Source organism: Chelonia mydas, chromosome 1 (assembly GCF_015237465.2).
Source record: "Chelonia mydas isolate rCheMyd1 chromosome 1, rCheMyd1.pri.v2, whole genome shotgun sequence".
NCBI classification, from domain to species: Eukaryota; Metazoa; Chordata; order Testudines; family Cheloniidae; genus Chelonia; species Chelonia mydas.
Window position 1 is genome coordinate 292,028,913 of NC_057849.1, and position 15,188 is coordinate 292,044,100.

At 46.2% G+C, this 15,188-nt stretch overlaps 1 protein-coding gene across 1 annotated transcript; it reads right to left on the bottom strand.

Moving 5' to 3' along the window:
- Positions 1–7,507: 7,507 nt before the first annotated feature.
- Positions 7,508–14,172, bottom strand: LOC102944759 (prolactin). The gene is made up of 4 exons (XM_043525063.1): positions 13,877–14,172; positions 13,304–13,411; positions 10,113–10,292; positions 7,508–8,036 (listed from the first exon to the last, which is right to left on the bottom strand). The coding sequence occupies exons 1-4, from the start codon at positions 14,168–14,170 to the stop codon at positions 7,842–7,844; spliced, it is 777 nt and encodes a 258-aa protein (XP_043380998.1). The 5' UTR covers positions 14,171–14,172; the 3' UTR covers positions 7,508–7,841.
- Between the last annotated feature and the right edge of the window lie 1,016 nt (positions 14,173–15,188).

Genomic DNA, 15,188 nt, shown 5'->3' on the forward strand with positions numbered 1-15,188 from the left:
TTGATCTTTAACTTCTGCATTTCCTGACTTTTGAGTGCTTAACTGTGCAGTCTTAATGTTGTGCAAATGTAGTTTTTAACCAGGTTTTTTAAAGGAAATATGAAAGTAAAGAAAAGTAATAAGTCCTCTGTTCTTTAAATAACAAGCACTAGTTGGTAAAAACCACCAGGTTCCTGTCATTGATATTAGTTAGCTGCACACAGGGAACCTGAGTCAGTAAACCATCTCTCATATGGATAGTTGAGTCATTTGAGATTAAATTCTCTCCTGTACTGAGGTAGTTAATGCAGGGCCTATGCACCATGTAAATCCTTCATAGATCCTATTTGAATGGATGGCTTATTCATAGGGGTGAATTTCATCCCATTGAAATCACAGGGATTAGTCACATGTATAAGAACTATATTGGGTCCATGTAGAGTTAACTGGTACTAGTTGGCTAAAGGTCAATTCAGATAGTGTGTCTTTGTGTTTCTGGCTAAGTATTCATTTCTATACACTTACATCAAGGGCTGCCAACTCTACATGCTTTGGTTCATAACTTGCAGGTCTTCAGTGCCTCATACCAGGGATATAGCCATAGAATCTGATTGGCTGCCTTCCCCACTCCCCTGCCTCTTGGGGAAGAGTAACCAATCACACCTAGGCTATGCGTTGAGGGACTGACCACATGGACTAGGCAGAGTTCCCACACACCCCCTTCCCCTAAAGGACCAGAAGTGTTCAACCCACAAGCTGAATGAAACTGCTCCTCTCATATCTACAGCACTGAGAGCCAGAGACTCCAAGTTGCCCCTGGACTTGGTGAGAAGGGAGGAAGAGACTCTGATGAGTTGCCGCTCAAGATAGGGTACAAAGGTATCTAGTCACTGCAACACCTAATCCTTAGGCACCTAGTTGCCTAGTGGAATTCATAGCCCTGAGTTAGGTGCCCAGGTTCCCCATTTAATGCATGTGAAGAATTAGGTGCCTAAGAAAAGAGTCTCAGAAGCCAACAAGCTAAGTAGGAGCTACATAAGCCAGCTGGGAGTGAAATGCAAAGGAAAGGGATAGGACTTAGGGCCAAATCCCATTGATTTCAGCTTTAGAAGCCTGATTCATGGGCCAGAGGGAGGCACCTATCTCTGCTTGGGATTCTCAGCCATGAACCTAACCACTGGGTTATTCTGACATTTGTGCCTATGCAGGGCCTGAGCCTATAAGGGTATGTCTAGACTGCACACAAAAAAAACTCAAAACCTATGGCAGTAAGTCTCAGAGCCTGGGTCAACCGATTTGAACTTTTGGGACTTGTGTATTGAGTCTAAAAATAACAGACATTCCTGCTTGGGCTGGAGCCCAGGGGCTGAGACCCATCTTCCTTGCTGGGTTAAAGAGCCTGGACTGCAGCCCAAGAGGGAAGATCTACACTACCATTTTTAGCTGTGAAGCGCAGGCCCATATCAGTTGACCTGGGCTCTAAGAGTTATTGCTGCCCAGGTTTTTTGCAGTGTAGATATCCCCTCAGTGTACTCAGAGCACAATTAAAGAGTCAGGCCCCCCCTGAAGAGATAGGCAGGGGCATGTCTAGTTTGAGAATCCTAATAGTTTGGTGCTGCTGGGGCTCTGTCTTGTGCCATGGCTCGGAGCAACTTGCTAGCTGTGGGCCAGGTGTTAGGACTTAGGTGGCTTTGTGCGTGCCCACCAGAGGAAACATAGGCACCTTCAGGGTTAGATAGCAGCAACTGAAAGAGGCAGTTAATCACTTCAGTACCTTTGAGGATCTGGCCATAAAATACTCTAGGTGTGCAACAAGACTTCCAAAAACCAAAGGGAAAAGTTTCAACGTGTTGGTTTTAAATGTTCTCTACAATGTCAGTCTAACTTTCTACAGTCCCCCGGAAACACTGTGTGAATTTTGGACCATAACTAAAGTGATCTGAGTCCCTAACACCAAAATAAAGTTAAACCTGCAACACATACAACCTTGATCCCTCTTATTTTATGTATTTAAAGTGGAAATTTTCCTTCAACCTGCACTGTGAAATTTCAGCAAAGAAGCACCACTCATCATGAATGTTGTAAATATCACAAGGCATTTACTTTGCTGTTCTCTCCTGAAATGTCATACTTTAACGATGGATTAAATAGTATACGTGCATTTTCTTTAAAAAATTTATAAACATCAGTTATGCCAGAACAAAGGAGAACAGAAATGGGTGATACAAATTTCCTGCTGCATCTCTACCTGCCCCCACCTAATTCACTCTCAGCCCTGCCAACTCATCCTGTCCCCATTCTAGCTCAAAACCTTCCCAGCCTCTCTCCACCTCCTGCTCATAGACATTCTGCACACACCTGACCCCTCCGATTCCTACCAAACCTCTTCATAAATCTAAACCACTTCCTGAACTCTGTAACTTCCCCTACCCAGGCTCAGAATACCCCTGCCACACAACCCCCCCCCCCCCCCCGGGTCACAAAACCCAACCCCAGCCCAGAACCCTTTCCCTCCCTAGCTGGCACCCACCAGCATCGTTAAGCTCAGAACCCCTTGGCTAGCCCACAGTCACCACCTTGCCTTCCCCTAGTTCATGCTGGACCTGGAGATGCAGGAGCAGAGGTAGGAAGAAAAAACTGTGGCTGCTGGGTGCATGTGCAGGGAACCCTGTAGGCTGTCTCTGTGAGGATGTAGAGTGTTTGCTCTGCACCTTCTAGTGTTGCCACCTGGCCAGATTTTCTCAGGAGCGTCCCTTTTTTGAGGTAGCCATCCTGGGATATCTGTAAGGGTGCTTAGTACATAGCCAGGTGTCCAGTTTTATGGGCTCAAGGTCATCCATATCCTGGTTTTTTGTATCTCAGTGGTGGGAATCCTATCTCTTCTCCTTGCAGGCCCTGTGCTGCAGGGACTTGAGGGGCTCTATGTTGCAGCATTCATGTGCAAAGAGCCCGGTATTCTGCCTCTGTGGAACTGAAGGAAATCAGCCCCACAGAAGCCTGTATTCCCTGTTCTGTGCCTCCTCCTTCTTCTGCCTGCAGTATTTGTGCTGCAGGGCCCAGAGACCCCCCATGACAACCAGGTGCCTTACAGCCTCGAGGGCCTGGAACGGTTTCACCCCCTGAAGGAGTCCCTTAGTGGCAGCAAGTGATTGTGCACCCTGCAGTGCATCAGTCACTGCTATACCCACCTACAGTGTATCTGGCAACTTGCCCCTAATGACCAGCCGCCACAGATGCTGTCTTCCTGAGTGTCCTGTAATAACATCCTGGGCTTGATTCTGATTTAATTTACCCCCATGAAAGAGTAACTCCATCACAGCCAATGGAATCACATGAGTATAAAACCGGCACTGGAGAGATCAGAATGAATGAACTCCATTGTGTTAGCTAATTTCATATTTCATTTTGAAAATCTGCCTGGTCAGAGCATTTAAATGACAAGTGAAGGAGGGGAAAACATTTTGGCCTGGCTCTCAGACATTTCTGGTGCTGCAGCAATGGCAGCATGAGTGGAGGGAGCCAAGATTACCTGGAGCACAAACAAAAAGATTAACTAAGAAACAGGAAATGAATCCCACCTGACATCTGTGATGTAAACAGAGGAGTGGGGACAGCATTCCAAATAATGCTTATTCAAATACAGGCAGCTTGGGCATCACATCAAAGGGAGCGAAAAGAAAGAAAATCAGACTTGTTCTCCACTATGCCCAACGTACATCTTGTTTTTTTTTTAGTTAGCCCATGTTGGTTTAAGAGATTCCTTTGTCCTTAATCCCTTTATCTGGCTGTTGGCTTTGGGTTTTGCCACTTAATAAAAGAATGGCATTCTTGAAGCCTTCCGAAAGGTGAGACAATGTATAGCCTCCTTTCTCATAAGATTCAATAAGATCAAAGAAGTAGAAATATTTCTTTGTGTGGCTGACACATTCATATTATATCCTTCATAAGTATAAAGTTCCTTCATGCTGCACCTTTGCTGGTTCCATTTTTGATGATTTAACCCTTACAGTGTTTTTTGCCTTTCGATTCCTGATGCGTGATACTGCTACCAAAGTAAAGCCTCTGACTGACATGAACTTTGCAGAGAGAATGTTGGTAAGTGGGCAGACTACATCAGAGAAAATCTTTTTGCCTTAATTAATGTGTTTTCCTGTTGTACTCTCTCTTTATTGGCATTGCAAAGAATGGGATCATCCCTAATTGGCACAATATATGCCGCACATTCATTTGGGTGCTAGTACAGGTAAGTAAATGGCAATACTGGACCACAACTTAGAGTGATTTTTGCCCATAATACAGTGTAAATTTGCTGTATTGGTTCATAGCTGTAACCATATTTTTGATGACCAACTTTCATGTTTGCTTGATGTAGAAGAGGGTGGTGTAAATTGCTTTCTAGACCTGTTACTCAGGTAAAAGAAATGAAATCACTAGATCAGTACTGTAAACAATCATAATGATGGTGCACTTATGAATTGTTACTGAATCTTGACAATCATGAACACACACATAGAGTTTGCACTATAAGGGCTACATTTAGTAGGTGTCCATCTCCAACTCCCTCTTAACACTTGCTCTGACGATACATTGCCTTAATATTGAAGGAGCTGTTTGGATGCGTATTACATTGAACATTTCAATGGGTTGTCCTCTTTTCTTCTGTTTTCACAGTTTTATGCTGGTATCTTGGTTTATTTAATTATCTATACAATAAAATCTAATTGTGATAAATATGGTATCGTTAAGTGAGAAGTTATTTAAATGGCAATTGATGGGTTATCCTTTAACTTTCTTTTGCTGATCAGTAAATAGCTATTCCCGATTGGTGATAGAGGCAATGTCACTGTTGGGGGAGAGGGGAATATAAAAAGGCATTGGGAGCATGAGAGAGGAGCAGAGTCGCAAGACGTAGTTTTTCCATATGCCTACATTTGTCAGTCTCTCAAATCTCTAGTTTCGTTACTATAAGAAGCCTCAGTTCCTTTAGAAAACACTGGAAATCAGAAATAATTAGTTTTGTATTCTATAATATATATGTAATATATTGTCTAAGGAATTACAGTGAGTAAGATCTTCAGAGCAGGACCTATGTGTTGCTGTGTGTTTGTACTATGTCTAGGACAACAGAACCCCAGTTCTGCTTGGGGCTTCTGAGTGCTTATGCAATATAAATAGTCATTAATAATTGCTATACTCCCCACAACTGGCAATGTGAGCTCCATTCAATTACTGATTACTCTGTGAAAAGTGGGAGCAGGAATAAATTGCATGACTTGCCTCCTACCTCAATCGGTCCAACCAGCAAATGCAAAGATAGCCCTTATGCAGAGCAGAATGGGCTGGGAAAGGAGTATTAATTGGCTGTGCCTAGTTCTTTTCTCCCATCAGAGGAGATACACAATGCAGAGAATGAAAAGGTAGGAGACAAGCAAGGGCCCAGCCATAGAAAGCCTGATTCACGAAGACCATCTCCATTTGAGCAGCTCACATCCCACCAGTAGAGGAAAACAGCATTCAGGTACCCTCCTTGGTTGTACTGTTACAAGAAGAAGACAAGTGGCAAGTTCAGGGAACTTCTTTGGTTGGGTCTCTTCCCTTTTACTGAATTTGCTATGGTAGTATAAGACATTGTACATTTGTTGTGATTAGCTGTAAGTTTTGGATATTCATAGGCTTAGGAAGAGCTTTGGATTTTGTCTCCTTCACCAGTTTTGCAATAACTTACCAAATAGCGTAGGCACTCTGGGCTAGATTCACAAAGGGACTTAAGGGCTGCTGCAATGCCTCACTTTTAGATGACCTGTTGCCCAGTGGAATTCACAATCCTGAGTGAGGTGCCCAGGCTCCCTGTACAATGCATGGGGAAAGTTATGGGATTCACAGAAGCCTGCACACTGATTAGGGATCCATCTGAGCTAGGCCTTAGGAAAAGCCAAGCAGATGACTATGGCCTAAACCCTGCCCCTCTCACAGAACTAAGTTCCTAACTCTGCTTGGGATTCATAGCTGTGAACCCTCTCCTGGAAAAGGCGCCTCAGCCACTTTTTGCAAGAAATGTAGCAGCAAGTACCTATAACCTTTAGCCCAGTACTTAGGGCACTTAGCTGAGTTGCATTCAACCCCCTTTTCCTCATCGTGCAAAGGAGGGAATCAAATCTGGGTTTCTAACATCCCAGATGAGTACTCTACCCGCTGGCCTAAGAGGGCGCTCTCCTGCTCATCCTTGTGAGGCCATTTTGTGTGGGTTAAGGCATACTCAATGCACACCTACCAGATCAGGAAAAACAGGCAGGAGAATACCTCATTTGTGAATCCCACTGGGGCTTAGGCACCAACCTGCTGGGTGGTATCAGGGCTAAGGCTGTGTGCATTCTCAGTTGCCTAAATGTAGGCCCTTTGGCAGGCCCTTGAGTGCCTAGGGATGTTGGGCGGCAGCTGAGTAGGGGGGGTTGTGAATGCCAGTGGTGTCTAAATGTTTGACTTAGGTGCCTTAGTCCCTTTATGAATCTAGCTCTCTTGGGATAACTAACATGCTATTTGAAATGTGACCTTTTCCACTCTGCTGTCTGAAGACAACCTGAGGACAGTCACTTGGGTGGAGTTGCAGAGGTGCTGAGTTTTCGCAGATCTCCTCTGAAAAGGTCAGGCCAGCTCTGCATTGGTTGAGCTTATGGACGCTCAGGCATAACTTGACAAGTTGCTGCTCGGTGTTCAGTTCTAAGTCATCTCTTTGACTTTCTATGGTTTCCCACAGTAAATGTTCAAATGCTTGCAAACTGTGCACTAATTCCTGCAAAAATGGACACTAGTAGTCCCAATGGCACTACTCCTGGTAATAAAATTAAGCACATGCATGAGTATTTGCAGGATCAGGGCCCAGGTAATCATGAATGCCAACACTGAGTCCAATGCCTATTCATACGCATTATCTGGACTGAGAAGGCAGAGATGTTTCATTCCTGATTAGTGTAAATTCAAATTATGTGCCATCCATTCGTTATAGTTAGGAAAATATAAAATAGCTCCTCCCTTATCACTCAGATGAATCTAAGGTTTTTCCTATACCATGGAATTTACAGCACCCATATCTTGGCACTGATTCTGGATATGTGTGTAGGAAACACACCCCTATACAAACTTGGCACTGAGACCATTAATTAGACCCGTATTCATGTACCATAGTACTTTTTTTCCATAAGAGTGCTCAGTGGGACTACTCCTGGAGTAAGGTGCTACTCAGTGTCACAGTATCAGACTCCTGCTCTTAGGGACTCCTGAAACGGCATCAATACTTGTAAAAGCTTGCAGCAATTTAGGAAAAAAAGTTAGAAGTTTGATGGGGAAGAAAGGTAGTCAGAGAGTCACGTATCCTAAACCAATCAGTAATACCATATGTTGCTTACTCTTAAACATCGGTACTTTTGTCACGTGGTGATAAATGAATCAACTTTTATTATAAAAATATACTTTATTTAAAGTCTATGTACGTCTTGTACGAAGACTCAGCTAATTTATTGATGTTTAGCTTCAATGACAATATGTACACCTGAAAATATATGAACTATTTAAATTGCAGTTTGACATACTGTAGTAACTACAGAAACTGATTTAAGCACTACCACTGAAATCCACTCTACCTGGTATGTCAAACCCACATTCACACATTATGCCTTATTTAATATTTCAACTGTGTAGGTTAACAGTGTAAAATAAATAATTGGCAAAGCCATTCAAAACTAGTTTTCTTTGTTAATAATTTACTATTACTGCAAATGTCATAAAACCTTTATAAATTATTTTGTTCGATCTTTGCAGACAACATGTAGCTTTAATTCTGAAAATTGCCTGTCAGAGATTAAAACTCAACAACTATTTCCTGGCCAAATCCTACATTTAAGGATTTTTAAGTAGCTTTGTACTTTATTGGAGTCTCTCCTGAAGCAGTGAATAAACTCATAGTCACTCATCAAATTTGCTTCATTACTAATGGATAAACCAGCTGCTTCTGATGATCCCATTCCATTCAATGAATTGCTGATGATCCCCATTGACTGCATCTGAATTGAAAACAGAATATGTATGACTGTAACTTGTCAATGGATGTAAATTTGCATAGAACCAAAATCCTCAAAATGCTCGTGTTGAAGCTAACAAAATCAGGGTTTATAGAACACCACTACTGAAATCATCAGCTAATGTAGACTGCTCACCTCCAGATTTTTTATGCAAGTACTGAAAAAATATGTGCAAAGTTCTCTAAAGAAAGGCTGGTATTGCATTTTCTGCTATCCAGGGACTACATAAGATTCTTACTAGCCTGAAGTGGTCTCATATTATTTCAAGAAATTCTGCCTCTGGAAGCAGAACTTTGGCAATGCTATCAACATAACACATAACACCCTTTGAACATGGAGTAGGTAAAGGCTACTCTTCAGTATGGCTGCCCCATCTCAAGATTGTACAGTGGATCAGTTTTCTTCAGACTTGTAGCTTTATTTAACAAGCTTCATTTAGTAAGGTGCTAGGCCTTCTAGCAGGTACTGAGCATCCGCAAGAGCTGTTAATGTCAATGCAAGATGAGCATCTCTTAGAAGGATTGGCCCCCGGGCAAGATCAAGCCCAGACTCAGTGTAATATGGAAAAATACTGTCACATGACACTGTTTATGCAACAAGTAGTTTCAATTTGATATTGTTTCCTTCTTATACTTTACTATTTGTGAAACCTTGGTAGCACGTACATAACTGCCGTTCCCTGAGACTCTCATCCAAGAATTTCCCCAAAACATGTTGTAGAAATGGGCCTGAGCTACAAACCTGGATACAAATATCCTGAACTTGGGCGAAGTTTGAATCTGTTTTTGAATTTTATGTTTGGCCCCAAGTCTATGATGAACTAAACAAAAATCTAGATATTAAATGCCCCTGAATTCTGGGGAAGTTCTAATTCATATTCATAGCCAAACTGAAGATTGGGCTTCTCCGTTTATAGCTCTGTCCTGTGAAGTGCTGTTCAATTTCACTTCAGTGGTGGCTGCATTTCAGTGGATGAAATGACCCCTCTGCTGTATATGCTGAGTTCTATGTCAGTTTCAATTTGTATCTTACCGTGGTGAGATATTAAGAGGTTTTTTTCTTATTTTTTAAACTGTTTAGTGGGATGTCTGCATGGGAACAAACATGTTAATTGTCAGAGACATAAAGAAAATAGGCCTGATTCTATATTCCTTGTTCAGTCACAGCTCCAGCTGAGTTTAGTGAGAGTTGTGAGTGCACATGGAATACAAGATCAGGCCCACTATCTGGCAATTAAAAGTGAGAGAGCTGCAAATATAATCCGAATCCACAATGTACATTTACCAGAAGGCATGTGTCTTGGGGCTTTAAAATGGTTATGAAAGTAGCTAGGGGTGGAATCCAGAAAGGGGCTTAGGTGTTGTGACATTCAGTGTTGCAATGCCTAACTTTTAGGCCCCTAGCAAATCTCAGGAACAACTCCGCAATCCACAACGCTGAGTTAGGTGTCCAGGCTTCTTAGACAATGAATAGGGAGAGAAAGCCACCTAAGAATGAGATCCACAAAAGCCAGCATGCTAGGCAGGAAGCTGCCTAAGCTAGCCAATGGGAGATGCTAACATGCTAAGATCCTGCCCCTTTCTCAGAGATAAGTGCCTCAGTCCAGGATGCTGGGAAGTGCCTAGCTCTGCTAGCTATCCATGAACAGGAACCCTTTCCCTGGCTTAGGCACCCATGTAGTTTCTTGCCAGAATGAGTTCGGTGCTGGCCTTGTACCACACAAAACATCCAGAGAAGGAAATGGTGCTGGGACCCATCTGATCACTTTTAGTCCAGTACTCAACTGAGATGTGGGGGAGACAGGTTCAATTACCCCCACTCTGGCAGGCAGGGAAAAGATTGGAAGTGGGGTCTCTTACTGCTCAGGAGTATGCTCTAACCACTGAGCTATTGGATAGTCTGATGTAGGGCTCCCTCAGCCTCTCCTGTTGAAGCTGTTCCACTGTGAACACTTATGCTAAGGTTATATCTTGGTAACTGAGAGCAGAATTTGGCCTCGAAGACCCTTTGGTGTTTCAGTATAATTGATATTAGAAAAAATTAGGTTGAAAATCTTGCCTTCTCTGTTACTTTCTCCATTCCTGTCTTCAACTCATGCACCATACTGCTGATTTGCTTTGCTTTGCTCAGGCTGTCACTAGATAATTCTTGATGATGACCAATATTCTGGTCAAAGTGGGAAAGTGGTTCCTTCCAGGCTTGCAAGAGTCTCAGTATCAAGTGAGTTAGTTCTTCTCTCTTGAAAACAAAATATGAAAGGACTTTCTTATTAGCTTGCATCAAAGCATATGAACAGTGATGTTCTCATTGGGCACAGTATACTTAAACAAGTACTGACACTTAAAATCTGGGCACACTTAAAATTTGTATGCATACAATTCATAACTAACTTGCAAATATTTAGAAAATAACAGTTTCATGGGCTTCTTTTCTCCAGTTGTACATTTGTATGAACAAAAAACCAAAATGACTTTGCACATGCAACTTCTTCCCAAATTGCTTAGGATCTCGTTCTGTAATGTCTTAAAATGCATCCAAGTGGTGGTACTTCATTAAATAGTGCTAAATTGAAATCAAATGCTAAACTGCCAAGTTGTTAGATGGAAAAAGTCTTGAGGGAAAACTTTCAGAAGTGCCGAAGGCCCAGGTCCACAAAGGGACTTGGGCGTTGCAATACCGAGCACTGCTGCTCTTAACTTTTAGGTGCCTAGAAAATCACAGGAACACCACTGAGATCCACAAAGCCTGAGTTAGGTGCCTAGCCCCCCACACAATGAATGGGGAGAGATAGCTGCCTGAGGGCTGATCTACATTGGGAGCTTACATCAGCATAGCGACATCTCTTGGGGAGTGAAAATCCACACCCATGAGAAATGTAGCTATGCCTTCCTAACCCTCAGTGTAGACAGCACTAGGCCAATGGAAGAATTCTTCCATCGACCTAGCTACTGCCTCTCAGGGAGGTAGATTGCCTACATCAATGGGAGAAACCCCCCTCCCCCGCCTTTGGCATAGGTAGGGTCTATGAAGTGCTGCTGAGGCATAGCTGTAGCTGTTTTGCTATTGAGGTATAAGCGTAGTCTGCAATCCACAAAAGCCAGCATGCTAGGTGGAGAGCCACCTAAACTAGCCAATGGAGAGCCTAATGAGAGGGGTGTGTGATGAGCCTGGCCCCTCTTAGGAAGATAGGTGCCCAGCCTGTGGGGAGGTGCCTCTCTGTGCTTAACAATTTACAAAGGAAAACCCCTCTCCTGGAATCAGGCAGCTTAGACATCTAAGGAGTTTCTGGTGGGAATGAATTAGGCACCTGCCTCGCTCCACACAAAACACCCAGAGAAGGAGTTGCTGGTTCCTACTGTCTAACTTTTAGCTCAGTGGTTGGAGCATTCCTTTCGGATGAGGGAGATGCAGCTTCAGTTCCCCCTCTATCTGAGTGGGGATGTGAACAGGAAGCTTCCACCTCTGAGCATTCTAACCACTGAGCTATGGGATAGTTTGATGTGGGGGCTCACTCGGTCTCTCCTTTTGAAGTTCTTCCACTGTGGCTAACTAATGAAAGAGTGACTGGAGCAGGGGGACTAGATTCTGGTTCTCCCACCTTCGAGGTAGGTGCCCTAATTTCTAGACTACAAAGTCTCTCTTTCTGTGGCACAGTTACATTTCCACTGTGGATAAATTCTTAAATAGTCATTGGGCCAGAGAGCATGAGAATGACTCTGGTTTAGTGGTTAGGGCACTACCTGGTAGGTGGGAGACACAGGTGCAGTTACCTTGTTCCAATCACTCTTTCATTAGTTAAAACTGTTCCACTTGGCTAACAAGAGAGATTGAGGGAGCCTAACATCAGAATATCATGTAACTCAGTGGTTAGAGCTCTCCCCTGAGAGGTGGGAGACCTTCCTGGTCAAATCTTTTACTACCTCTCAGGCAGAGTGGAATTGAAGCTGGGTCTCCCACATCCCAGGTCAGGGGTGACCAACCTGCGCTTGAGAAGGAGCCAGAATTTACCAATCTGCATTGCCAAAGAGCCACAGTAACACAGCAGCGGCTCCCTGTCAGCTCTCCCACCCAGAGTCTCCCACCCGTCATCAGCACCTAACCCTCCACCCCTGCGCCTGCCACAATCAGCTGTTTTGTGGTGTGCAGGAAGCTGGGGGTGGGAGGGGAGGAGGAGCAAGGGCTCAGCAGACTGAGGGGAAGGGGCAGAAGCCTGGGGGAAAGGAGTGGAGTGGGGGCCAGGGCCTGGGGCAGAGCCAGGGGTTGAGCAGTGAGCACACTCTGGCACATTGGAAAGTTGGCACCTGTAGCTCCAGCCCTGGAGTTGGCACCTATGCAAGGAGCCGCATATTAACCTCTGAAGAGCAGCATGTTGCTCCGGAGCCACAGGTTGGCCACCCCTGCCCCAGATGAATGCTCTAACCATTGGGCTAAAAGTTGGAAACCCCTCCACTTGTGAGATTTTTGAAGTGGACCCAATGCAGTAGGCAGCCTCTGAGCACACCTTAGGTGGCCAAATGCCTTTGTCCCCCCTGGTTCATGGATTGCTCCAGAGCTTATGCAGGAGATATGCCTCTGGATGCATAGGGAGGCAGCCATGCGCATGCTCAGAGGCAGGAACTTATGTACCTAGGGAATTTTTACACTGAAAAACGTAGGCACCAAGTGAGTATAGGTACCTATAGGGTTTGGCGGGAGTTTTGTGGATTGCAGTGGAGTCAAAACTGGGATTTAGGCACCTAAATACCTTTGAATCTGGATATATGTGACTTAGACTTAGGAGCCTGTCTCTGACTTTCCATTTTATCATGGATATTTTTAGTAAGAGTCAGAGACAGATGAGGGGCTTCTGTGACATTTTTTTATTGCCTGTCACCTGTCCCTGACTTTTACTAAAAATATCTATGACAAAAATCTTAGCCTTATCTATAACATTCCAATGGTACAAAATCCCCCTGGCTGGGACTATGCTGAGAATTCACCTACTAGCCACGTGGGGCTCCCTACCAGCAGGTTCCGAGCGTTTTCCACTTCCTTTGAAGTCCGTGGGAGTGGAGGGTGCTCAGCACTTTGCAGGATCGGGCCTGCCTCTTCAGTGACAATATTCCTTCCTTCCCTCCTTAGATAATAACTTCAATCTGGCACAGCTCAGTTTGACAAACCGTCCCCTTAAGTTTCCCCATACAAATAGTGACCGTATCTGACATCACTGCATGTCATATCAAATCCAGTGCAAGCTAATAAGGCCTTACCGGTATTTTTTGGACATACTCCTTGCCATTAGGCGTTAGCATCCTTGAGGTGTGGCATTTACCTGTCCATTTGCCCAACTCGTTTCCATTGGGTAGAAAGTTTTTTTCCTAAGGGGGGGGGGGAAAAACCAACACACACCAGATATTGTAGAACTGTAGTTGGAACGCTGGTGGTTTTCAATAGCTATTTTGTCACCTTGCACATTCCCTTTTACCAAACCCCCACATCACAGTCAAAACGCGGAAATGCAGCGGGATAACTCGTGAGCAGACCTAGCCCATGGAGTTACTATGTCACACGTGGTGTGAGTAAATAAATACTGAGCATCTGACAGTGCCCAGACTTTCCTGCTGCTCCCGTAGCTGACCAGCGATACAGAACGGAGACAGCGAGCAATGGACCGAGCGCGTACCCAGCCCAGGGTTTTAAACAGTCGGGAGGAGAGAGGAAGCCCGATGCTCTGGCGAACATGCCCTGAGGTCGGAGATCGCTGCGTGCCCAGTTCGGGGGGCAGCGGAGGCGAGCCCTAGGAGAACAGGGGAGCCTGGGGCGCGGCGGGGCGGGGCACTCACCAAGTCCAAGTAGAGCGCCGTGGAGAGGCTGTGTAGCCTGTCCGAGTGCTGGATCACCCGGTCGAAAAGATCAGACACGGACAAGAAGCGGCAGCCCGAGTCTCCCTGCCGGGCGCAAATTGCCACGGAAGCGGCTCCTGGCGGCTTCCCCAGCAGCCAGAGCAGGGCGCACAGCCAGGCGTAACCTGCGAAGAGCGGATGGCTCAAGACCAGCCCGCTGCTCCGCGGGCACCGCTGTGGCGCCGCCTGGCGCCGGGCCGGGGTCCGCTGCTTACCTTGGCGCGCGGCGCCCATGGTGTAGGCGGGAGCGGCGGGCGGGCGCTGGGTCGGGTTGCTCTGGGATGCCCCTGGCTCCCCTATATATGGGCGCGTGGAGATGGGCACGAGGGGGAGCTGAGGACACGCGGGTGCGTGCGGGGTGGCTGCTGTTCGTCATTGCTGGGTCCCTCAGCGCGCGCCTCCGGGCTGGCGCGGCCCGCAGCGGGGATTAGCCAATGGCGCGGAGCTGGGCGCTGGCTCCGGGAGACGCCGCAGCTCGGAGACTTCGAGTGTTAATCCCGAGACAACAGCTAGGTGCCCGAGGGAGAGCAGCTGGAGGGCGAGGAAGCGCCACGCGTGGGTACTGGATAGTTCCCACCAGCACGCACAGACTGTGCGCCCCTGACCAGCGGCCAGGGGCCTGATTTTCCCTCTGCCTCACCAGTTTTAAACTGGTCGCTCCACTGACTCCAGGGGAATGAGGCCTGATCTCTAGGGGCACAAGTCAGAGACTAGGTCCTTTGTATATGGTACCTACACGGAGAGAGAGAGCGGGGATGCACACTATGGGCCAGACCTTGGCCTCCAGCAGTGCTGCGCTGGGCAACACAGAGAACCACAGCTGGCAAGTTGGTGATTCCCCAGCTACCCCGGCTGGCAGAGAAGCAGCCATACTGACCCCATACCATCCCCCTCTCCCAAACACACCCCCGGGCCACCCTTAGGGAAAACGGCGCCCTGGGCAAACTTGTATTTTGGCACCCTGGCATTTGCAGGCGCCTCCCCCCCCCCAATCGCTTGTGGCCCCTGTGGGCTCCCTGGGCTCCCCCCCCCCCATCACCTGCAGGAAGGGCTGCACAGGCAGGATCCCCTGACCACTGACCACTCTGCCGCAGGAAGGGGGGACCCAGGGGCTGGCCCACTGGCTCCACAGGAGCAAGCGCTGCTGCCTGCACCTGCCCACCAGACTGGCAACTTGGGGCGGTATTGCCTGCCCTCTGCCTGGCTGGCCAGGTGCTGCAGCCCTGGGCTTGCCTGCACTCACCCTTGCTCT